Here is a 26,001-nt window from a genome sequence, read left to right as displayed (position 1 = left end):
AGTTGTTTCGGTATCTTTATTTAGAAAAACTATTCTAAAATTTCAGTGGTCGAAAAGGAAGTGACTGATTGTGGTTTTACTGTAACTCTGCTTTCAGGTGTGCATGTGTGCTCGCGTGCCTCGTGAGGAGCCCACCAAGCCAGTTGAGGCTCAGCTCAACGACCTGCTGGCAAAGGTCATGGACTTTTTCAACGAGGATAGCGTTAAGGTAAGTCTAGCCGACACTAGCCGACATTAACAGACCAGACAAAAACGTATGCCTAATTTACTCGATTGCTTCTGCACGACTTCCATGATAAGGCCAAGGCTGCTGCTGAAGAAGGTCTAGCTGTGAACGAGCAGATCCAGAAGGCGCCCAAACCCTAAAAATGCAGCTCTAAAGCAACGAATTTAAAAATCAAATCAAAAGATGTTGTGCCCAATAAAGGTTTAAACTACAATTTAAAGGTTTTTAGCGTCAGCTCAATAATGCAAAAACATCCACAAACGGAGCTGGATCCGGGTCATGGCAAATAGCCGGTACAGGGCCTGAGGTCCCGCCAAGGGAAGCTCCTGGCGGTTTGCGCACTTGCCGGTTGAATCGAAAATATGGCGGTAGATACGCGGGCGGATGTCGTGCAGCTGCTTGGCGCTGCAGACACTCTGCGGCATCTGGATCAAATGGTCGACCATGAGGGACACTCGTGGGGTAGTCGAAAGCAATAGCTGGCCGCTGACGGTGATTTTTTCCCCAGCTCTTTTCGGACGTAGACGCAGCACCCAATCCTCCTCAAAGGCACGAATCGTCTATGGGGATCGGGATAAGAGATCATCAGAGGTATGCTGCAGACGAGTTCTGGTTCTCCAAAACCTTACCTCAGACTCGAGGGTCCGTGGGTGTAAACCCTCTGAGCGGTGTATCCACTTCATTCTCAAGGTCAAAAATTCCACCCGGCTAGCACTCAGCACCCGATGGATGAACACGGGCTTTTGGGCCTCAAGCTCCCTGTCCTCGACATGCAGCAGAATATCTAGGATCTCCTTTCCCTGCTTCTGGGGAAACCTACAGTCGGAATCATGTGAGACGCTGTCCTTGTAGGGGCCCTTCCAAGAACAGCCCAGGTAGTGGTACTTGCAGCAAACCACACGCCCCTCACAAAAGAACTCCAAGTGTCTGGAGAGATCTTTCCTATCTGAGAACTGGTCATTGCAGCTGGAGCAGCTGATGGGTAGCTCCCAGAGGGTCTGGCGCACCACTAGATTCTGCTCCTGATCGTAGTTTCTAATGAGCGATCGACAACTGGGGCAGCAGGCACGCGTTTTATTGAAGATGGCAACAGCCAGAACGGCGGTCTTGCAGTCTTCACACATGATATGCCCATGGCTGCACTGAAAGAAGTCGTGTGGTTGTGGAACCTCGCGGCACACAACGCACACCAGTATGTTATGCAGTCGCTCACGAAGATCGGATACGCCACCACCCGTGGACCCGCCGACCTCACCCTCACTGCTGTCCATAGTAGTCGAAATCTCATTCAAAGTACTTTCATCTTTACTTGCAACATCTGACAATCGCTGCCTCTTGGCGGCTGGGGGCTGCTCGTTGTTGTTGACATTGGGGTTGGCATTCGACATTCTGAAGGGTATTTCGGCCAGCAGCCTCGGCCTGGCTTTACAGTATGTGTGCGTGCTTTATTCAACAATTCTGATTGCCTGTTGTTGCAGAGTGAACTGATACTCTGGTGTAAAGTACGAGCACAAGGTTACGAGTTTTCCAAGGCCACGCTGGTTCCCTGAAAATTACAAATTTAAAAACAGAGGATACACACAGAGAAAAACGGCATAGTAGGCACCCATGAATAGTTTAATTTAATAGAATGCACTTTGATCTACACATAAATGTACTCAAAAATATTTGTAATGCGGCCCAAGGCGTTCAATGGGTCTGGTGGGGTGGTGTCTCGGTGGACTGGTGGGCTGAAAAGTAACCTCTTTGACCGCCAAAGTGCTCTGCTATCGCAAACAAGATTACGGTGCCTATTAGTCCATGTTTCATGTAGTACATGTCAAATTAGATATGTTGCTGACCTGTTTTTTTATATTTTTTTTTAATTTTTTTTTTTTTATTTGATCGCTGCTGAAGCGAATTGTTTTTTGAGTAGCAAAACAGGAAGGAAATTAACGATAAGTTGGATGAAAAGAATGGGGCTAATGATCCTTCGATTCACACCGACTCATCAAAACAAAATTCAGCCCGCGTGAGGAGATCACCGACGGCGCGGAGGAGACCTTTTGGAAAATATTTTTCGGACGGGATCAAATAGTTGGATAATCACTGCAACGAGTGTCTATGAATGAGTGACCTAAAAGGGGCTACATTGAATAAAATAGTCGGGGTAGTCGGGGTCGGGCAAACAAATAGCTGTGAAAATTGGATTTTTCTCCACGCCATCGGAGCGTATCGGAAGCAGGCTAAGGCTATGGTGGATAATGCCAAATTGTTGCTTAGACACTTTCGATACGAGTACGAGTACTCGTACGAGTAAAATACGAGTAAATATATTGAGTATAAATAGATCGATTGGCATTTCTGTGTGCAATTCCTATGGCATTTTTGTGTGAAATTTGTGAATGTTCAAGAAGAATGCAAGAATGCTCTTGCTCAGAGCTTTTCTTATGCAAACGCATCGGAGCTCTTACTCATCCTGCCTCGAACTTTGGTGTGCTCATGGAGGTGTTTGTAACAGGTGTAGCAAAATGTATCACACGAATGGGCAAATAGATTGGCCTCAAGCCTCGGAACAGAGAGAAGCAAATGGATGTGTTCGGAAATGTGTAACGGTTGCATATCGGGTATATCGCATGCAATAACCTTGGGCCAATTATCGGTGCATGGCATAGCATAGTTGGGGTGGGTGCAGGCAAGCTCTAGGTAGGGAACAGCTGAGCTAAGCTTCCGTAAGTGCTGTGCAGCGCATCGCAACGGAGCTTTCGAATCCGAGCATTAAGATCGGTAAGCTCTTATTTAAGCAGTGCAAAGCACCAGAGCGTTCTCTTTTGAAAATTTGAATCTGTGCCGCCGGTGATTATCTCCGCGTCGGTAGCAAATATATATCTAAATCGACCACGTGTAAGCACCCCAAAGAAAACCCCAAAGAAAAAAAATCCAAATAACTTCTCAGAAAGACAAACCGAAACCGAATAAAACGGAACTGTGAAAATCCCACGCGGTGTGCGCTTCGCAAAAATCGGACTAAATTAATAGCCGTGCGCCGAGAAAACTGGCAAGTGCATATTTGCCGCGCCTCGCCACCAAGTGTCTTTTTTTTTGTTGCAAACCCGTGCGTCGAGCGGTAGCCCACCCAGCTCTCCCAAAGTTCTGTCACCCACACCAAACTCCCACCCTTGACGGGAGTACTCTTCGGGAGTCGACCTTGGTGTGGGGCCGAGATTTTTGTTCTCCTTTGGAAATCGGTGGAGAGTCCACCTGCCCGGCTACATAACCTTGTAAGGAAGCTATCCTGGGCTGGGGTACATGTCTCAGTCCACTCCAGGGTCGAAATTACAGCAATATTTATAATTTGCCGGGACCGACGATGGGGACGGGGCGGCCGTCCCGCGGACGGGAGCGATCGTAGCGTGGGACGTGGCAGTCGGTTTCACCGATAGCACTCAGGCTATCGCCGGATAGCTCCTTCAGGACTCCATCGAACTCAGAATTAATACGATGGTCTTTGCTATGCGATAATACCGACAGGTATCGCCGGACAGTACTTACGGGACCCCGCCGGCCTAAGAATTACTACGACGCGGAAAGGGCGGTTTTGCTATGCGGAAATACCGACAAGTATCGCCGAGAGTTCCTAGGCTATCGCCGGACGGTACTTACGGGACCCTGTCGGCCTAAGAATTACTACGACGCTGAAAGGGGGACTTTGCTATGCGGAAATACCGACAAGTATCGCCGAGAGTTCCTAGGCTATCGCCGGACGGTACTTACGGGACCCTTTCGGCCTAAGAATTACTACGACGCGGAAAGGGGTGCTTTGCTTTGAGGAAATACCGACAAGAATCGCCGAGAGTACCTAGGCTATCGCCGGACGGTACTTACGGGACTCTGTCGGCCTAAGAATTACTACGCCGCGGTAAGGGGGCTTCACTATGCGGAAATACCGACAGGCATCACCGAGAGTGCCTAGGCTATCGCCGGATAGAACTACTACGAAGCTGAAGAGGGCCGACAGGTATCGCCGAGAGTACCTAGGCAATCGCCGGACAGTACTTCCGGGACCCTGCCGGTCTACTGGGATCATACAGGGCGCCAACAGATGTCGCCGAGAGCGCATAGGCTACCGCCGGATAACACTTACGGGACCTTGTCGGGCTAAGAATTACTACGCGAGTCGGGGATATCGATAAGCATCGCCGAAAGTGCCTAGGCAATCGCCGGATAGCACTTACGGGACACTATCGAACTAAGAATTACTACGAGGGTCCGGGATAACGACAAGCATCGCCGAGAGTGCCTAGGCAATCGCCGGATAGCACTTACGGGATACTGTCGAACTAAGAATTACTACGAATACGGGAATACCGACGAATATCGCCGAGAGTGCCTAGGCAATCGCCGGATAGCACTCACGGGACACTATCGGGCTAAACATTACTGCGAAAGTCTTTATCATACAGGAAATCGCCGGACAGCACCTTCGGGACCCTGGGAACTACTGGGATCAGGCGAGACACCAACAGGCGTCACCGGGAGCGCTTAGACGATCGTCGGATAGCGGCCTCGGACCCTTCGGGGTCACAAACTACTGGAGGGAATCATGCGGGGGGAACGCCGACAGGTGTCACCGAGTACGCCTAGGCAATCGCCGGACAGCGACCTCAGGATCCCGTTGGGCTACTAAAAACTGGAGGGAATCACGCGGGGCCCCGACGGGCATCCGGAGCGAATACGGGTCACCACGTGGGTGCAGCCAAAGAGGGAGACTCGGGAAAGAGGCGTGAGGAAGGGCAGAGAAGATGAAGCCCCGGGCTTCCAGGTTCCCTAGTGTATAGATTGTTGGTGGTCGTGCTATGTTTCTGTTATATTACATTTCACTTTATTCTTTCTTGGTTCCCTACCTATCGCACCGCTCAGCAGCCCGTATACACGTCTAGAGACTCGCTTACCCCTGAACTCCCACGCTTGTACTCGTCGAAATCCTCCTCTTCCCCGTGAGTGCAGCGTCGATGCAGGATCCCCTCTCCGTAAGTGTGGTATCGATGCAGGGTCTTCTCTCCGTAAGTACAGCGTCGATGCAGGATCTTCCTCGTACCACTGATCGCGTTGGCGTGGATCTGGTCCGCCACGAGTTTTACTTTTCGCAAGCCACTCGAATTTTTATCCGCATCCATCTCCTTCCGCGTTTTCCCAGCTCCCAGCTCCTTTGTGTGGGCGGTAGGGGGTAGGGCGAAATTCTGAGATATACGTTTTAAAGTGAGATCTAACAGAAGTGCGGATACCAAATTTGGTTACTCTAGCCTTAATAGTCTCTGAGATTTGTGGATGCCCCAGATACTCATTTTGAGTATCGGGTATAACTAGGCCGTAAAAAAATTCGAGTTGAAGATCTTGTGAGCTTTGATAAAGCTTATCAACAGCTGTTTTGCGACCAAGCGGCAACGCTTTGATATGCAATTTTTCTGCCGTGCACTATATTTTCTTAAATATTGCTGTGTCTGGACCATAGAAAGTGTGTGAAAACGTGGGTTGCTGTTTTTAGTAGTCCCAGCCTCTTTCTTTCTCTCCTCGTGACCGTCAGAGTGACCGGCCGTGGAAAAAAAAGTCTTGTAGAGCTGACCCAGTTCTCTAAACCAAGGTCAAGCCAAAGTCAAAGCCTAGTGCAAGTGCCAAGTGCGGCTCAAAGTGATGATTTAATTTGAGTGGACGCGCCAGTTATATATCGTCAATACTGGGGCAGCCGTTCGACCATTTGGAAAACGAACGCCCACAGTTCAGTAAAATTTTTCGATCAGTGGTGTAATTCTGTTGCGGTAATCCACCCAGCTACAGAGACCCGTTGAAAAATTTCTGTTCTTTCCGCGTAGGATTAGCACCACTAGTATCTACGTATTACAACGCTGGTCTAGAAGTTACGAATTGGTTATTCCCGGACACCTCTATTGGCCACGTGCCCGTACCACCGGTTTAACCCCCATCTGAAAAGAATGAATGTGCGGTAACTATTCGTTGGTCTTCAACCATGATCACGGTTTTATACATGCATTTCTATATACCTACTACTAATCAGTTTTATAAATTTAAGATCATTATACCCTACCTCGCCCTTATGATATTCCTTCCCCAGTATATTCTGTATAGTAATACCCAATAAATGTAAGACAATATCGAATAGCAGGCTTATTTGAAGGGATCCTGACTGTTAATAGGTGGCCCTGAAGGATCATGGTAGGGTGGGCGTTCTCGCCAATGAGCGATACCGCAGCCGACAAAGATCTGACCGGTGATCTTCTTCGTTTACGTATCCATGCTGATCTGTCCCTTTGACCCCCTGTATCCCGTTTCCTAGTATCCTTTCCATACTCGTACGCGATTTTTTTTATATAAATTCTTATCTCGACCATTTGCCAGAGCTCTAAATGGGTAGTAAAATGTCCTCCATGTCCACATAGTATACTACATAGTCTATAACTCTACTTTGAGCACTCTACTTCACTCCACTCTCTTATCTGAGCGGACCGGGACGTACGCTTCTAAGCACTTGACCTCGGTTTCATCTCGGCTGCGACGCAAAACGAGCTGTCGCTATGAGTACTCAAGTCAACGTTCTTCAGTAAAGAGCAGCACCAGTAAAACAAACTAAAAACCAACGAGGGGGAACGTTGTGAGTTGCTGCGGACACCGCAACTCTACAGTTATACCCGATACTAAGTCAGTATGGCTCTCCTCCGGCAGATGCCGCTTATATTAAACGACACGACAAAGAGTGCGTGCGAGAGAGACAGAAAATCAGTCTGAGCGTGACGTCGGGCGCTGCGTAGCCAGTGCAAATTGATCTGTTCCCTTTGGCTAAAAAAATGATCTGATCTCTGAGATTTGTGGATGCCCCAGATTTTCGTCCTTTGCGGGGGCGCAAGGGGGTGTGGCGAAATTTGGACACGAAACGGTCAAGGTCCGATATCACAGGAGTGTGGATACCAAATTTGGTTGCTCTGGCTCTTATAGGTTCTGAGATCCTTGAACTCATATTTTGCAATTGGCAAAACCGACCATGAATCCTGTGTGTTAGAGAGAGACAGAGCGAGAAAGAATGAAATTGTTTTCTTGATTCTGGCTATAATAATTATACGATCTGGTTGAGATTTTACATTCTAGAACATATAAACATCCTCTACGATTCTGAATTTTTGGCTTTATCGTATCTTTAAAAATGTGGGTGCCACAGATTTTCGCCCTTTGTGGGGGCGGAAGTGGGCGGGGACGAAGTTCTGAACTATTTTTGTAGCAGTGACAAATCACAGAAGTCTGGATCCAAAGCATTGTTGCTCTAGCTCTTATAGTCTTTGAGCAGTAGGCGCTGAAGGGGACGGACGGACGGACGGACGGACGGACGGACGGACGGACGGACGGACAGACAGACAGGGCTCAATCGACTCGGCTATTGATGCTGATCAAGAATATATATACTTTATGGGGTCGGAAACGATTCCTTCTGGACGTTACACACATCCACTTTTACCACAAATCTAATATACCCCAATACTCATTTTGAGTATCGGGTATAACTAGGCCGTAAAAAAATTCGAGTTGAAGATCTTGTGAGCTTTGATAAAGCTTATCAACAGCTGTTTTGCGACCAAGCGGCAACGCTTTGATATGCAATTTTTCTGCCGTGCACTATATTTCATTAAATATTGCTGTGTCTGGATCCCGTATAACAGAAGAAGACCATAGAAAGTGTGGGAAAACGTGGGTTGCTGTTTGCGCCAGTTATATATCGTCAATACTGGGGCAGCCGTTCGACCATTTGGAAAACGAACGCCCACAGTTCAGTAAAATTTTTCGATCAGTGGTGTAATTCTGTTGAGGTAATTATCCACCCAGCTACAGAGACCCGTTTGAAAAATTTCTGTTCTTTCCGCGTAGGATTAGCACCACTAGTATCTACGTATTACAACGCTGGTCTAGAAGTTACGAATTGGTTATTCCCGGACACCTCTATTGGCCACGTGCCCGTACCACCGGTTTAACCCCCATCTGAAAAGAATGAATGTGCGGTAACTATTCGTTGGTCTTCAACCATGATCACGGTTTTATACATGCATTTATATATACCTACTACTAATCAGTTTTATAGATTTAAGATCATTATGATATTCCTTCCCCAGTATATGCTGTATAGTAATACCCAATAAATGTAAGACAATATCGAATAGCAGGCTTATTTGAAGGGATCCTGACTGTTAATAGGTGGCCCTGAAGGATCATGGTAGGGTGGGCGTTCTCGCCAATGAGCGATACCGCAGCCGACAAAGATCTGACCGGTGATCTTCTTCGTTTACGTATCCATGCTGATCTGTCCCTTTGACCCCCCTGTATCCCGTTTCCTAGTATACTTTCCATACTCGTACGCGATTTTTTTTATATAAATTCTTATCTCGACCATTTGCCAGAGCTCTAAATGGGCAGTAAAATGTCCTCCATGCCCACATAGTATACTACATAGTCTATAACTCTACTTTGAGCACTCTAACTTCACTCCACTCTCTTATCTGAGCGGAACCGGGACGTACGCTTCTAAGCACTTGACCTTGATAGTGGCGCCGGTGATGAGCCCGGCTCTCGGTTTCATCTCGGCTGCGACGCAAAACGAGCTGTCGCTATGAGTACTCAAGTCAACGTTCTTCAGTAAAGAGCAGCACCAGTAAAACAAACTAAAAACCAACGAGGGGGAACGTTGTGAGTTGCTGCGGACACCGCAACTCTACAGTTATACCCGATACTAAGTCAGTATGGCTCTCCTCCGGCAGATGCCGCTTATATTAAACGACACGACAAAGAGTGCGTGCGAGAGAGACAGAAAATCAGTCTGAGCGTGACGTCGGGCGCTGCGTAGCCAGTGCAAATTGATTTGTTCCCTTTGGCTATAAAAATGATCTGATCTCTGAGATTTGTGGATGCCGATTTGCGACCAAGCGGCAACGCTTTGATATGCAATTTTTCTGCCGTGCACTATATTTTATAAAATATTGCTGTGTCTGGATCCTGTATAACAGAAGAAGACCATAGAAAGTGTGGGGAAAACGTGGGTTGCTGTTTTTAGTAGACCCTGCCTCTTTCTTTCTCTCCTCGTGACCGTCAGAGTGACCGGCCGTGGAAAAAAAAAGTCTTGTAGAGCTGACCCAGTTCTCTAAACCAAGGTCAAGCCAAAGTCAAAGCCTAGTGCAAGTGCCAGTGCGGCTCAAAGTGATGATTTAATTTGAGTGGACGCGCCAGTTATATATCGTCAATACTGGGGCAGCCGTTCGACCATTTGGAAAACGAACGCCCACAGTTCAGTAAAATTTTTCGATCAGTGGTGTAATTCTGTTGAGGTAATCCACCCAGCTACAGAGACCCGTTGAAAAATTTCTGTTCTTTCCGCGTAGGATTAGCACCACTAGTATCTACGTGTTACAAACGCTGGTCTAGAAGTTACGGATTGGTTATTCCCGGACACCTCGTGCCCGTACCACCGGTTTAACCCCCATCTGAAAAGAATGAATGTGCGGTAACTATTCGTTGGTCTTCAACCATGATCACGGTTTTATACATGCATTTATATATACCTACTACTAATCAGTTTTATAGATTTAAGATCATTATGATATTCCTTCCCCAGTATATGCTGTATAGTAATACCCTATAAATGTAAGACAATATCGAATAGCAGTCTTATTTGAAGGGATCCTGACTGTTAATAGGTGGCCCTGAAGGATCATGGTAGGGTGGGCGTTCTCGCCAATGAGCGATACCGCAGCCGACAAAGATCTGACCGGTGATCTTCTTCGTTTACGTATCCATGCTGATCTGTCCCTTTGACCCCCTGTATCCCGTTTCCTAGTATCCTTTCCATACTCGTACGCGATTTTTTATATATAAATTCTTATCTCGACCATTTGCCAAAACTCTAAATGGGTAGTAAAATGTCCTCCATGCCCACATAGTATACTACTTAGTCTATAACTCTACTTTGAGCACTCGGTTTCATCTCGGCTGCGATGCAAAACGAGCTGTCGCTATGAGTACTCAAGTCAACGTTCTTCAGTAAAGAGCAGCACCAGTAAAACAAACTAAAAACCAACGAGGGGGAACGTTGTGAGTTGCTGCGGACACCGCAACTCTACAGTTATACCCGATACTAAGTCAGTATGGCTCTCCTCCGGCAGACGCTGCTAATATTGAACGACACGACAAAGAATGCGTGCGAGAGAGACAGAAAATCAGTCTGAGCGTGACGTCGGGCGCTGCGTAGCCAGTGCAAATTGATTTCTTGCTTTTGGCTACAAAAATAATCCAATCTGGTCCAGATTCAGCAAGCTGATAGATATTGTCGCTATCTATGATTCTGCGTTTTTAGTTTTCTCGAATCTGCAATAATGTGGATGTCGAATGTGGATGCAACAGATTTTCGTCCTTTGTGTGGGCTGTAGGGGGTAGGGCGAAATTCTGAGATATACGTTTTAAAGTGAGATCTAACAGAAGTGCGGATACCAAATTTGGTTACTCTAGCCTTAATAGTCTCTGAGATCTGTGGATGCCCCAGATTTTCGTCCTTTGCGGGGGCGCAAGGGGGTGTGGCGAAATTTGGACACGAAACGGTCAAGGTCCGATATCACAGGAGTGTGGATACCAAATTTGGTTGCTCTGGCTCTTATAGGTTCTGAGATCCTTGAACTCATATTTTGCAATTGGCAAAACCGACCATGAATCCTGTGTGTTAGAGAGAGACAGAGCGAGAAAGAATGAAATTGTTTTTCTTGATTCTGGCTATAATAATTATACGATCTGGTTGAGATTTTACATTCTAGAACATATAAACATCCTCTACGATTCTGAGTTTTTGGCTTTATCGTATCTTTAAAAATGTGGGTGCCACAGATTTTCGTCCTTTGTGGGGGCGGAAGTGGGCGGGGCGAAGTTCTAAACCATTTTTGTAGCACGGACATATCACAGAAGTCTGGATCCAAAGCATCGTTGCTCTAGCTCTTATAGTCTTTGAGCACTAGGCGCTGAAGGGGACGGACGGACGGACGGACAGACAGACAGGGCTCAATCGACTCGGCTATTGATGCTGATCAAGAATATATATACTTTATGGGGTCGGAAACGATTCCTTCTGGACGTTACACACATCCACTTTTACCACAAATCTAATATACCCCAATACTCATTTTGAGTATCGGGTATAACTAGGCCGTACAAAAATTCGAGTAGAAGATCTTGTGAGCTTTGATAAAGCTTATCAACAGCTTTGATATGCAATTTTTCTGCTGTGCACTATATTTCATTAAATATTGCTGAGTCTGGATCCTGTATAACAGAAGAAGACCATAGAAAGTGTGGGAAAACGTGGGTTGCTGTTTTTAGTAGTCCCAGCCTCTTTCTTTCTCTCCTCGTGACCGTCAGAGTGACCGGCCGTGGAAAAAAAGTCTTGTAGAGCTGACCCAGTTCTCTAAACCAAGGTCAAGCCAAAGTCAAAGCCTAGTGCAAGTGCCAAGTGCGGCTCAAAGTGATGATTTAATTTGAGTGGACGCGCCAGTTATATATCGTCAATTCTGGGGCAGCCGTTCGACCATTTGGAAAACGAACGCCCACAGTTCCGTAAAATTTTTCGATCAGTCGTGTAATTCTGTTGAGGTAATTATCCACCCAGCTACAGAGACCCGTTGAAAAATTTCTGTTCTTTCCGCGTAGGATTAGCACCACTAGTATCTACGTATTACAACGCTGGTCTAGAAGTTACGGATTGGTTATTCCCGGACACCTCTATTGGCCACGTGCCCGTACCACCGGTTTAACCCCCATCTGAAAAGAATGAATGTGCGGTAACTGTTTCGTTGGTCTTCAACCATGATCACGGTTTTATACATGCATTTATATATACCTACTACTAATCAGTTTTATAGATTTAAGATCATTATACCCTACCTCGCCCTTATGATATTCCTTCCCCAGTATATGCTGTATAGTAATACCCTATAAATGTAAGACAATATCGAATAGCAGGCTTATTTGAAGGGATCCTGACTGTTAATAGGTGGCCCTGAAGGATCATGGTAGGGTGGGCGTTCTCGCCAATGACCGATACCGCAGCCGACAAAGATCTGACCGGTGATCTTCTTCGTTTACGTATCGATGCTGATCTGTCCCTTTGACCCCCTGTATCCCGTTTCCTAGTATCCTTTCCATACTCGTACGCGATTTTTTTTATATAAATTCTTATCTCGACCATTTGCCAGAGCTCTAAATGGGTAGTAAAATGTCCTCCATGCCCACATAGTATACTACATAGTCTATAACTCTACTTTGAGAACTCTACTTCACTCCACTCTCTTATCTGAGCGGACCGGGACGTACGCTTCTAAGCACTTGACCTTGATAGTGGCGCCGGTGATGAGCCCGGCTCTCGGTTTCATCGCGGCTGCGACGCAAAACGAGCTGTCGCTATGAGTACTCAAGTCAACGTCTTCAGTAAAGAGCAGCAACAGTAAAACAAACTAAAAACCAACGAGGGGGAACGTTGTGAGTACCTGCGGACACCGCAACTCTACAGTTATACCCGATACTAAGTCAGTATGGCTCTCCTCCGGCAGACGCCGCTTATATTAAACGACACGACAAAGAGTGCGTGCGAGAGAGACAGGAAAATCAGTCTGAGCGTGACGTCGGTCGCTGCGTAGCCAGTGCAAATTGATTTGTTCCCTTTGGCTATAAAAATGATCTGATCTCTGAGATTTGTGGATGCACCAGATTTTCGTCATTTGCGGGGGCGGAAGGGGGTGTGGCGAAATTTGGACACGAAACGATCAAGGTCCGATATTACAGGAGTGTGGATACCAAATTTGGTTACTCTGGCTCTTATAGGTTCTGAGATCCTTGAACTCAATTTTGCAATTGGCAAAACCGACCATGAAACCTGTGTGTTAGAGAGAGACAGAGAACGAAAGAATGAAATTGTTTTCCTTGATTCTGGCTATAATAATTATACGATCTGGTTGAGATTTTACATTCTAGAACATATAAACATCCTCTACGATTCTGAGTTTTTGGCTTTATCGTATCTTTAAAAATGTGGGTGCCACAGATTTTCGTCCTTTGTGGGGGCGGAAGTGGGCGGGGGCGAAGTTCTGAACTACTTTTGTAGCAGTGACGGACGGACGGACGGACGGACGGACGGACAGACAGACAGGGCTCAATCGACTCGGCTATTGATGCTGATCAAGAATATATATACTTTATGGAGTCGGAAACGATTCCTTCTGGACGTTACACACAATCCACTTTATACCACAAATCTAATATACCCCAATACTCATTTTGAGTATCGGGTATAACTGGCCGTACAAAAATTCGAGTAGAAGATCTTGTGAGCTTTGATAAAGCTTATCAACAGCTGTTTTGCGACCAAGCGGCAACGCTTTGATATGCAATTTTTCTGCTGTGCACTATATTTCATTAATATTGCTGTGTCTGGATCCTGTATAACAGAAGAAGACCATAGAAAGTGTGGGAAAACGTGGGTTGCTGTTTTAGTAGTCCCAGCCTCTTTCTTTCTCTCCTCGTGACCGTCAGAGTGACCGGCCGTGGAAAAAAAAGTCTTGTAGAGCTGACCCAGTTCTCTAAACCAAGGTCAAGCCAAAGTCAAAGCCTAGTGCAAGTGCCAAGTGCGGCTCAAAGTGATGATTTAATTTGAGTGGACGCGCCAGTTATATATCGTCAATACTGGGGCAGCCGTTCGACCATTTGGAAAACGAACGCCCACAGTTCAGTAAAATTTTTCGATCAGTGGTGTAATTCTGTTGAGGTAATCCACCCAGCTACAGAGACCCGTTGAAAAATTTCTGTTCTTTCCGCGTAGGATTAGCACCACTAGTATCTACGTGTTACAACGCTGGTCTAGAAGTTACGGATTGGTTATTCCCGGACACCTCGTGCCCGTACCACCGGTTTAACCCCCATCTGAAAAGAATGAATGTGCGGTAACTATTCGTTGGTCTTCAACCATGATCACGGTTTTATACATGCATTTATATATACCTACTACTAATCAGTTTTATAGATTTAAGATCATTATGATATTCCTTCCCCAGTATATGCTGTATAGTAAAACCCTATAAATGTAAGACAATATCGAATAGCAGTCTTATTTGAAGGGATCCTGACTGTTAATAGGTGGCCCTGAAGGATCATGGTAGGGTGGGCGTTCTCGCCAATGAGCGATACCGCAGCCGACAAAGATCTGACCGGTGATCTTCTTCGTTTACGTATCCATGCTGATCTGTATCCCGTTTCCTAGTATCCTTTCCATACTCGTACGCGATTTTTTTTATATAAATTCTTATCTCGACCATTTGCCAAAACTCTAAATGGGTAGTAAAATGTCCTCCATGCCCACATAGTATACTACTTAGTCTATAACTCTACTTTGAGCACTCGGTTTCATCTCGGCTGCGATGCAAAACGAGCTGTCGCTATGAGTACTCAAGTCAACGTTCTTCAGTAAAGAGCAGCACCAGTAAAAACAAACTAAAAACCAACGAGGGGGAACGTTGTGAGTTGCTGCGGACACCGCAACTCTACAGTTATACCCGATACTAAGTCAGTATGGCTCTCCTCCGGCAGACGCTGCTAATATTGACGACACGACAAAGAGTGCGTGCGAGAGAGACAGAAAAGCAGTCTGAGCGTGACGTCGGTCGCTGCGTAGCCAGTGCAAAATTGATTTCTTGCTTTTGGCTACAAAAATAATCCGATCTGGTCCAGATTCAGCAAGCTGATAGATATTGTCGCTATCTATGATTCTGCGTTTTTAGTTTTCTCGAATCTGCAATAATGTGGATGTCGAATGTGGATGCAACAGATTTTCGTCCTTTGTGTGGGCTGTAGGGGGTAGGGCGAAATTATGAGATATACGTTTTAAAGTGAGATCTAACAGAAGTGCGGATACCAAATTTGGTTACTCTAGCCTTAATAGTCTCTGAGATTTGTGGAAGCCCGAGATTTTCGTCCTTTGCGGGGGCGCAAGGGGGTGTGGCGAAATTTGGACACGAAACGGGTCAAGGTCCGATATCACAGGAGGTGGATACCAAATTTGGTTGCTCTGGCTCTTATAGGTTCTAAGATCCTTGAACTCATATTTGCAATTGGCAAAACCGACCATGAATCCTGTGTGTTAGAGAGAGACAGAGCGAGAAAGAATGAAATTGTTTCTTGATTCTGGCTATAATAATTATACAATCTGGTTGAGATTTTACATTCTAGAACATATAAACAATCCTCTACGATTCTGAGTTTTTGGCTTTATCGTATCTTTAAAATGTGGGTGCCACAGATTTTCGTCCTTTGTGGGGGCGGAAGTGGGCGGGGCGAAGTTCTGAACTACTTTTGTAGCAGTGACATATCACAGAAGTCTGGATCCAAAGCATCGTTGCTCTAGCTCTTATAGTCTTTGAGCACTAGGCGCTGAAGGGGACGGACGGACGGACGGACGGACAGACAGACAGGGCTCAATCGACTCGGCTATTGATGCTGATCATGATATATATACTTTATGGGGTCGGAAACGATTCCTTCTGGACGTTACAACACATCCACTTTTACCACAAATCTAATATACCCCAATACTCATTTTGAGTATCGGGTATAAAAATGGAGTAATTGTTGTTAAACATACAGGTATGTTGGATATACCTGTAGTCAAATTCCAAGCATACAGTGTAAGATGCTAGGAACAAAAAATAATTATCGATTATGGCATGAGAGGTTGGGGCATATAAGCAATGCAAAATTGCTTGAAATAAAGAATAATAATTTATTTAATGACAGTAATCTTCTTGTTAATTTAAAAATATCAGATGAAGTTTGTGAGGTCATGTTTAAATGGGAAACAGGCTAGGTTGCCATTTAAGCAATCTAAAGATAAAAGTTATATAAAACGACCCTTGTTTGTAATACATTCAGATGTATGTGGCCCCATTAAACCAGTTACACTAGACGATAAAAATTATTTTGTGATCTTCGTAGATCAATTTACACATTACTGTGTAACCTATTTGTTAAAATATAATCAGATGTATTCAATGTATTTAAAGATTTTGTAGCAAAGAGCGAGGCTCATTTTAATTTCAAGATTGTCAATTTGTACATTGACAACGGTAGAGAATACTTGTCGAATGAAATGCGTGAGTTCTGCGTTAATAAAGGAATAAGTTATCATTTGACAGTGCCACATAAACCTCAGTTGAATGGAGTTTCTGAGCGAATGATAAGAAATGGTGCAAAATTAGACAAAAGTTTTTGGGGTGAAGCTGTGCTAACTGCAACATATCTAATCAACAGAATTCCAAGCAAAGCACTTGGTGATTGTAAAATGACCCCATATGAGCTGTGGCACAATAGAAAGCCCAATTAAAAATTTTTAAGAGTGTTCGGTTCACCGTGTATGTGCACAACAAAATTAAAAAAAGGTAAATTTGATGAAAAATCATTCAAAGCTATCTTGATAGGGTATGAACAAAATGGACTCAAATTGTGGGATGTCATTAAAGGAAAAGTTATTGTTGCAAGAGATTTTGTCGTAGACGAGACTAATATGCTTTATTTTAGAGAAGTAAAATTTGAAACAGATTTCCCGAAAAAGAGTAAGGAAAGAAGTCAACAAGAATTCCTGAATGAGAGTAAGGAATCTGATCACTTAATTTCCCGAATTATATAATTATATATCCCGAATGAGAGTAAGGATTGTGAAAAAGCTGATGAGCCAGATAATTGTCGTGAAGAAAATAAGGATACTAATATAATTAGTAGAAAAAGTGAGAGGTTAAAGTCTAAGCCGAAGGTGTCTTATAAAGAACATGATAAAAGCTTTAACAAATTTATATTAAATGCCCATATAATGTTTGATGAAGTTCCAAATTCTTTTGATGAAATAAATTTTAGGAATGATAAATCTGATTGGGGAGGAGGCAATAAATACAGAGTTAAATGCCCATGAAATTAATAACACCTGGACAATTATAAAGAAGCCAGAAAACAAAAATATTGTAGACAGTAGATGGGTATTTTCCATTAAATATAATGAACTAGGAGTCCCAATAAAAATACAAAGCTAGACTGGTTGCAAGAGGATTTACTCAAAAGTACCAAGTAGACTATGAAGAAACATTTGCTCCCGTTGCTAGAATTGCCAGTTTTAGGTTCGTACTATCATTGGCAGTCCAGTTTAATTTGAAAGTCATCAGATGGATGTTAAAACAGCTTTCCTCAATGGTACATTAAGTGAGGAGATATATATGCGGGCCTCCTCAGGGCGTATTATGCGGTGCTGGGCATGTATGCAAACTGAACAAAGCCATTTATGGGCTCAAACAAGCAGCTAGATGCTGGTTTCAAGTATTTGAGCAAGCATTGAAGAATTCGATTTTGTAAACTCTCCCGTGGATCGTTGCATATATATTCTTGATAGAGGTGACATAAAGAACGAGGGGGAACGTTGTGGAGTTGCTGCGGACACCGCAACTCTACAGTTATACCCGATACTAAGTCAGTATGGCTCTCCTCCGGCAGACCGCCGCTAATATTTAACGACACGACAAGAGTGCGTGCGAGAGAGACAGAAATCAGTCTGAGCGTGACGTCGGGCGCTGCGTAGCCACTGCAAATTGATTTGTTCCTTTGGCTATAAAAATGATCTGATCTGATCCAGATTCAGCAATCTAATAGATATGGTCATTATCTATGATTCTGCGTTTTAGTTTTCTCAAATCTGCAATATTGTGGATGCAACAGATTTTCGTCCTTTGTGGGGGCGGAAGGGGGTGGGGCGAAATTTTGAGATATACGTTTTATAGTGAGATCTAACAGGAGTACGGACACTAATTTGGTTACTCTAGCCTTAATACTCTCTGAGATTTGTGAATATCCCCAGATTTGCATCCTTTGCGGGGGCGGAAGGGGGTGTGGCGAAATTTGAAACAAACTCGTCTCGGTCCGATATATTAGGAGTGTGGATACCAAATTTGGTTGCTATAGCTTTATAGTCTCTGAGATCTAGGCGCTAATGTTTTACTCTAAGCAAAGCCGCCTATGCTACGTGTGTGTTAGAGAGAGACAGGGCGAGAAAAATTGAAATTGTTTTCTTGATGCTGGCTATAATAATAATACGATCCAATTCAGATTCCTGCAGTCTAAAAGATATGGTCATTCTCTACGATTCTGCGTTTTTGGTTTTATCGTATCTTAAAATTGTGGATGCCACAGATTTTCGCCCTTTGTGGGGGGCGGAAGATGGGCGGGGCAAAGTTTTGAAATATTTTTGTAGCAGTGACATATCACAGAAGTCTGGATCCAAAACATCGTTGCTCTAGCTCTTATAGTCTTTGAGCATTAGGCGCTGAAGGGGACGGACAGACGGACAGACGGACAGACGACAGACGGACAGACAGACATGGCTCAATCGACTCGGCTATTGATGCTGATCAAGAATATATATACTTTATGGGGTCGGAAACGATTCCTTCTGGACGTTACAACACATCCACTTTTACCACAAATCTAATATACCCCAATACTCATTTTGAGTATCGGGTATAAAAACATATATGTATTATATATGTTGATGATGTAGTAATAGCGACAAGGGTATGGATAGAATGAATAATTTCAAAAATTATTTAAGCGAAAGATTTAGAATGACTGACTTAAATGAGATAACACATTTTATCGGTATCAGAGTAGAAATGTTTGAAGACAAAATATATTTGAGTCAAGCTGCATATGTAAAAAGAATTTTAAATAAATTTAACATGGATAGTTGCAATTCAGTCAGTACTCCATTACTAAATAAACTAAATTATGAGTTACTTAACTCAGATGAAGACTGCAATGCTCCATGTCGTAACCTTATTGGCTGTTTAATGTACATAATGCTGTGTACACGACCAGATTTAGCTACCGCTGTAAATATCTTGAGTAGATATAGCAAGAACAATGCTGAGTTATGGCAATGTTTAAAAAGGGTTATTAGATATTTAAGGGAACTATTGATATGAAGCTTATATTTAAAAAGAATACATCATTTGAAAATACATTAGTTGGCTATGTAGACTCCGATTGGGGTAGTAATGAGATTGATAGAAAAAGTACAACGGGTTATTTGTTTAAAATGTTCGATTCCAATTTAATTTGTTGGAATACAAAAAGACAGAATTCAGTGGCAGCTTCATCAACTGAAGCTGAATATATGGCCCTATTTGAAGCTGTAAGAGAAGCTTTATGGCTAAAGTCTCTTCTAAATAGTATTAATCTTAACTTCGATAGACCCATTCAAATTTATGAAGACAACTGTTAATGTGTATGTGTGTGTGTAGGAAGCTGGGTTGCATACGGTACATAAACCGTCTACAGTTTGGTCGTCGCAACTAGAACTTGAACCAGTTGGACTGCGGAGAGGGTATCCTACGGTGCGCAAGTGAGGATCTGAAGACACAGCGACAGCCTCTGTTGATTGCGATGGAAGATGAGTGACAGGCAGCTATGGTACTGTTTCTGATACTGACTTTATTGAACAAATGCATCTCCTTATAGCTAACAGTGGAATTCTTATTCTATGGGAAGGACCGCACAGGCTCCTTGTGAGTGTATTTTTAGATTGGGTACACTTACTCTGTGCGGGGGTTATATTTCAGTGTATTTACTTAGGTACTTGGCAGCAATAAAATAGATAGTTTATTGCTTGATCCCTTTTGGTGGGTTCGAGTTTACAAGTGCTATTGTCTATTCTTAGTTGCTAATGTATTTTTCGTGTCGTCATATTCAGTTACATGAAATGACATGAACAATTTTATTTATGAGTATTTGTGTATGAGATTGAACTGTATATTCCTAATATTCATTAAATACATGTCTGTGGCTGAACATTCTCCCGGCCGTTGAACTGGTGTTCAACCATCGCTCAAGTCGACCTAAAACCGTCGTGCAGGGGGTATAGGGGGTGATGACATGGCTGGATCGGGATTTGATGGCCTTGGTTTCCATAGTTGATATTTCTCCCGGAAAATGAAGGCAATGATCAATAAAATTAATATTGCTAGGGTTGCGTAAGCAGCGAGTTGATGGTGCTGCACGGTGGTGAGATGGTGTGGCAGCTCCTGATGATTGATGGTTGATAGTTGCTGGCGTAGATCATCAAGTTCTTGAAGAAAGTCTGATGTCTGGTTCTTCAGTTGCCACATTGGTGGCGAGGGTGATGTCTCCGGTGGGCTCACGTCATCAAACCGAGTGTAAGTCGATTTACTTCGCTGATTGTGGTGCTGAAGGTGCTGATGCTTACTTCAGTATTGCGAGCAGTGCAACCAGGGGACATGGAGAGTAGACCAGTTCCTTCCAGTGTTATGGTTGACGGAACTCCGTTGCATACTGCTTGAAGTTGGTTGTAGAATGCGTTGCGAAGATCCAATTATTTGGATGCTGAGTTTTTAGCCACACCGTGTCAGCCTTTGTGTGTGTTACCTGACACAGTGTTTCTGTTTTATTGTTAAACAGTTGAAACTCACAGCGATTGTCCACATTGAAGATCGTCTGATGGTCAAAGCAGATGAACTCCTCGTTGTGTACCTTAAGACAACGTCGGAATTCCTCTTGGGTAGTGCCCATGAACTGGTCTCGGTGGATGTTCACCGTTATTATGGTGGTTCTGAGGTCAAATAGACTCCAGCTTGTTGAATCCCAAACGGAATTGGGATGATGCTGAAAACTTCGAACTGAGCTGTTGAAACCAGTGGTAGCGTCAGTTTGAAGATGACGTGTTTTGCAGTCGGGGTTCCTTCGGCTCGCATGATTCTGTATAGCTGAATCACCTCCTTCGTTGTGACCGCAGCATTTGATCTTGTGGCAAATGATCCTGTATCTGGTCTAGTTGATCTATTAGTTGCTCGGGAGACACCAGCGTGGAGCTTATTCTCCGATGATGAATACCGATTAGGACATCAGATATGTCGGACTGCATTCGTTGGAGTTCTTGTGAGCAGGGTTAATTGTGCTATTAGTCCTAGGTACGCTTGAGTCAGATGATCGCTGTGATATGATCCTCTTTCTCGGTTGATGGTAGCCATATGCTGTTCCAAAATTTTTAGGCGATTATCAGTTGTACTTTGTCTTTTCTGACTACGTTTATTGTCGCGTCGATAATTGATGTTTTGGTTTTGGAGCAGATGTAGTAGAAAGTCTTCATTGGTTTTCACTTTCTCAATTACTTGAGTCATCTCTTCTGCGTATTTTGCGTCGAGAACACCAAAAAGGCTGCTTGCTACGTTTCCTATGATGTCCAGCGGCGATCTGCGTTTTCGAGAGGTTTTCATTAAAACGCTTCCTGCTTGTAGCTCGTTATGCACATGTTTGAAAGTGTTGAACTATGGAGTTACATGCCGGAACATTTTTTAATTCCGGGCACATGTATCGTAACTCTGAAATTCCAGCAGACATTAGTTGCATATCCTTCCAATATGGGTCCAAGTCATAGTATACGATCATGGTCCACTCAGACGTTGCTATTCTTGATGTTTCCAAGTTTCTCATAGAATATTCCAGGCTTGTTTGCGAATTGTGTTACATTTATTGACTGTGACAATGCTAATGGAAGCATGAGCAACAGCACCACTAATGTTGACGTTAATGTAGCTGAAATTTTTGTTGTTCGCTGTGTGGGTGGCTCATCAATCTCCGTGGTGTCACTGATCATGTTGTGGGAACGTTTGACTGCCACATCTTCTGGAAAGAGCGGCGCTAGACGAGTGATCGGGCGCTTGTATACGCCAGATGCTGTCTTAACGTCAACCACTCGTACGTGGTTGTCCTGTCCAGGATATGTCTTAATGATGCGACCCATTGGCCACTTCATTACAGGAAGGTTGTCTTCCTTAACCAAAACTAATAATCCTTCAGGTACGTTTGGTGAAGCGGTCTTCCATTTATGCCGAGCTTGCAATTCTTGGAGGTATTCTGTAGACCATTGTTTCCAGAATGAATGCTTTAGGCGCGATACCAATTCCCAGCGCTTGACCAATGTTCTTCCTTGATGATCAGTATTGACGTCAGGAGGCGTTGTTAATGGTTCACCAATCAGGAAGTGTCCTGGGGTGAGCGCTGTTGTATCAGTGGGATCATTTGACATTGGAGTGATGGGTCGAGAATTGAGAATTGCTTCAATTTCGATTATTACTGTGTTTAATTCTTCAAATGTCAATGAGGCTGTGTTGGTGGTTGTTATCAACAGCTTTTTTGCTGATTTTACCGCCGCTTCCCAGAGGCCGCCAAACGATGGAGCCCTGGGAGGAATGAATTTAAAATCCACTTGCTTTTTGTTGCAATGATTCGTGATCAGAGCACTTGCCTTTGAGCTGAATATAGAGTCTTCTAATTCTTTAAGCTGATTGTTTGCACCCACAAAGTTCGTTGCATTGTCGCAATGAATAGTTTGGCACTTCCCACGTCTGCTTAAGAATCGACGCAGGGCGGCCAAGAATGCATCTGTGGTCAGGTCGCTTACCAGCTCCAGGTGTACTGCCTTTGTGGAAAAGCAGCAGAACACGGCGATGTACGCCTTATCTGGTCTTTTGCCTCGGATCTTATGGTGGATCGAGATTGGTCCACAGTAGTCGACGCCTGCATTAAGAAACGGGCGTGCTTGTGTGACTCGTTGTGCTGGGAGATTGCCCATGATTTGGTGCATCAGCTTTGGCCTAGCTTTGGTGCATCTAACACAGCTGTGGATGATGCTTCTAGCCATTGTCTTGTCATTGATAATCCAATATTGTTGTCTTGCGATTGCCCTTAATGCTTGAGCACCACAATGCATGTTCTCCTCATGTAGCTCCCGCAAAATCATTTTGACGATTGGGTCATTGTAAGGCAGCAAGACTGGGTGTTTTGCGTTGTATGGAAGTAGAGCTTCTTCAAGTCTACCACCAACTCGGATGAGCTCATCGTCTCCTAGGAAGGGAGATAACGATATGATCGAGCTCTTTTTATCCACAGTCTTATATCGTTGGAACTGTTTTAGCTCCGCTGTAAACTCGACTTGTTGTATGGTTCGCAGGATTATAGTGCGGGCGTGAGTCAGTTTCTTCTGCGCAGAGCGTCGTGGTGTTCGCTCTGTTGGTTTTGTAGCAGAAGCGTAACATATATGCCACAATGCGTTGCAGCTTGTGAAACGAGTTGCTATGTCTGCAAGTATATAATTCATCCCAAGTGCGCTGGGTGTGATTGGCAAGCTTACATGTTTAGCTTTTCTCTCAAGATTGCTGGGTTCTATGTTGGGTGCCTTCGTCCAGTTGTCTCGAGATCCGTGCAGAAATAATGGTCCATATAACCACAGATTGTGATCTGCCAGTCTGCTTGCTGCGATTCCTCTCGACAGGACATCGGCTGGATGACACGTGACGCCATTGTGACTGGTTTGTTAATGCCTGGATTTTGGCTATTCGATTTACCACAAAGGTACGATGTTGATGTTGATGACGATGCGTTTATCCAGGATAACACAACGGTAGAATCACTCCAAAACCATCCTGAAACCGTGTTAATGTCCATGTGCAGATCCTGTCGGACTCGGTTTGTGAGCTCGGCACCGAGGACTGCAGCACAAAGTTCTAACCGTGGTAGCGATTGTTTGGCTGTCGGCGCCACACGTGATTTCGAACAGAGCAGTCTTACTGACACTTGGTTGTTTTTGTATGTAGCGCGTACATATACAGCTGCGCCATATGCTCGTTCTGATGCATCTACAAACGTATGGAGTTCTTGGGTAACTGGAATTTTACCATCGTAGATATGCCGGGGAATTTGCATTTTGTTCAATGTTTGTAAGTCGTCCCGGTATTCTTTCCATTCGATTTGGTGTTGTAATGGTAATTCGTCATCCCAATCCAGTTTGAGCTCCCAAAGTTGTTGCATGAAGATTTTTGCCTTTACTACCACCGGTGCAAAGAGTCCTAGTGGGTCAAAGATTTGGGCCAGTTCGGAACATACCACCCGTTTGGTGATGCGTGTAGCCTGGCTTTTCTGTGTTCGTCTACACAATGTATCCTTCTTCGGCATCCAGATGAGACCCAGAGTTTTCACGCTGTAGTGTCTCTCCTAGTTTTCCATCGGTTACAATATCCTCTTTGGGGATTCCTTGGAGAAGTTGCTCATTGTTGGAGCACCACTTGCGCAATTTGAAACCGGACGGTAGCAATATCTTATTAAGTTCTTGTCGAACATGAATTGCTTCTGGAATCGTGTTTGCTCCAGTTAGACAGTCGTCAACATAGAAATCTGTTTTTAATGTTGTTGATCCTACTGGTAGTCTGTCTTTGTATTGCCAAATGATCCAGACGTTGCTAGGAACGGAGCAGCTGTTGTTCCATATGTTACTGTTTTCAGGCGATAGTACCTGATCTCTTCGGATGGATTGTTTCTCCAGACTATCATCTGATGGAATTGATCCTCCGGATTCATCCACACTTGCCGGTACATCTTTTCTATGTCCGCTGTGAATACGTACTTATGAATTCGAAATCGTGGCAGAATGGACATAAGTTCGCTCTGAACGGTGAGTCCAGCCTGCAGAATGTCGTTCAAGGATTTCCCGCTTGTTGACTTGCATGATGCATCGAATACTCCCCCGAAGCTTTGTGGTGGTGCTCTCAGGTTTGAGTACACAATGATCTGGAATGAAGTAGTGCCTTTTGGGAACTTTTGATGCTGGGACAATCTTCATATGTCCTAGTCGTTCATACTCTTCCATGAAGTCCACATAACTCTTCCAAGTTTCTGTTGAGCTTCGCCGCTCCAGCGCTAGGAATCTTTTTGTTGCGGTTTCCAAAGACTCCCCCAGGGCTGAAGGGTGTTCGGAAAATGGGAGCTTTACAATAAAACGGCCGTCTGAAGCTGTCTGAAGATTTTCTATAAAATGAGCTTCACACCGTGCTTCCACTGGAGTGCGTGGTTTGTCTTCCGTCTCTAGATTGTCCAGAGTCCAGAATCTTTCCATGAGCTCGTTTACTCCCGTGGCACAAATGGGTGAGGAATTGTGGGCAGATTTGACTTTTCCTGCCACAATCCATCCCAGTTTCGTGTTTTGTAGCAGCGGGCCTCCTGTCCTTAGTGCTGTTGATCTGGTAGCAGCAGCGAGTAGTAATGCTCGGCTCCGATTAGCATGTCGATTTGCCTGGCTTATGGAAGTTTGGATCTGCCAGTGAGATCTTGCTTGGTATGTTTAAGCTATCTGAATCGAGTGCCTGAGCGGGTTGATCAGCTATTATCTGTGGTAATACGAAAGCTTCAATTCTTTGCGTAAAACCATTGTGAAGGGATTTCATGAGCACATTTACTCGTGCTCTGCTGGTCTTTGATTGACCTCCAATTCCTTCGATCCGTAATGTTGTGTAACATTGATGCCATTCGTTCAGAGATCAAGTTTATCTGTGATCCTGAATCTAGCAGTGCTCTGAAATTAGCAACCTGCCCGTTGTTGGCTTCTACTGCCACCTTTGCTGTGGCCAAAGATTGTAACTATTGTTACTTGCTGCACCAACCGTCGGGCCTCTTGATTCTGTAGCTGCGCCTGATGCTGTTTCCAAATGTAGCATCGTGTTGTGCTTCTTGTCACACTTGAAGCAGTTTTCGACCAGGGCATGCGTTTGTTTTGTGATTTGTTCTAAAACAATTAACGCACATTTTTTGTTTTTGTACCCAATTTAGTCGTTCTGATG

At 44.3% G+C, this 26,001-nt stretch overlaps 1 protein-coding gene across 1 annotated transcript; it reads right to left on the bottom strand.

Moving 5' to 3' along the window:
- Positions 1 to 462: 462 nt before the first annotated feature.
- Positions 463 to 1,719, bottom strand: LOC113566905 (cysteine and histidine-rich protein 1 homolog). Its single transcript, XM_026994112.1, has 2 exons — positions 856 to 1,719; positions 463 to 786 (listed from the first exon to the last, which is right to left on the bottom strand). Exons 1-2 carry the CDS (start codon positions 1,612 to 1,614, stop codon positions 463 to 465), a joined length of 1,083 nt encoding a protein of 360 aa, XP_026849913.1. The 5' UTR covers positions 1,615 to 1,719.
- Between the last annotated feature and the right edge of the window lie 24,282 nt (positions 1,720 to 26,001).

The sequence above is a fragment of the Drosophila persimilis genome, unplaced genomic scaffold, assembly GCF_003286085.1.
Source record: "Drosophila persimilis strain 14011-0111.01,24,50 unplaced genomic scaffold, DperRS2 tig00001238-arrow-arrow-pilon, whole genome shotgun sequence".
Lineage (NCBI taxonomy): Eukaryota > Metazoa > Arthropoda > Insecta > Diptera > Drosophilidae > Drosophila > Drosophila persimilis.
Note: the sequence above shows the minus strand (reverse complement) of the source record. Positions and strands in the feature narration are given on the sequence as shown.

What these genes read in the sequence shown, in the direction of transcription:
- LOC113566905 (XM_026994112.1), bottom strand. Translation starts at nt 1,614, where the DNA reads ATGTCGAATGCCAACCCCAATGTCAACAACAACGAGCAGCCCCCAGCC. An exon ending in CACGGACCCTCGAGTCTGAG is followed by an intron (nt 787 to 855) that starts GTAAGGTTTTGG and finishes CGATCCCCATAG; the next exon opens with ACGATTCGTGCCTTTGAGGA.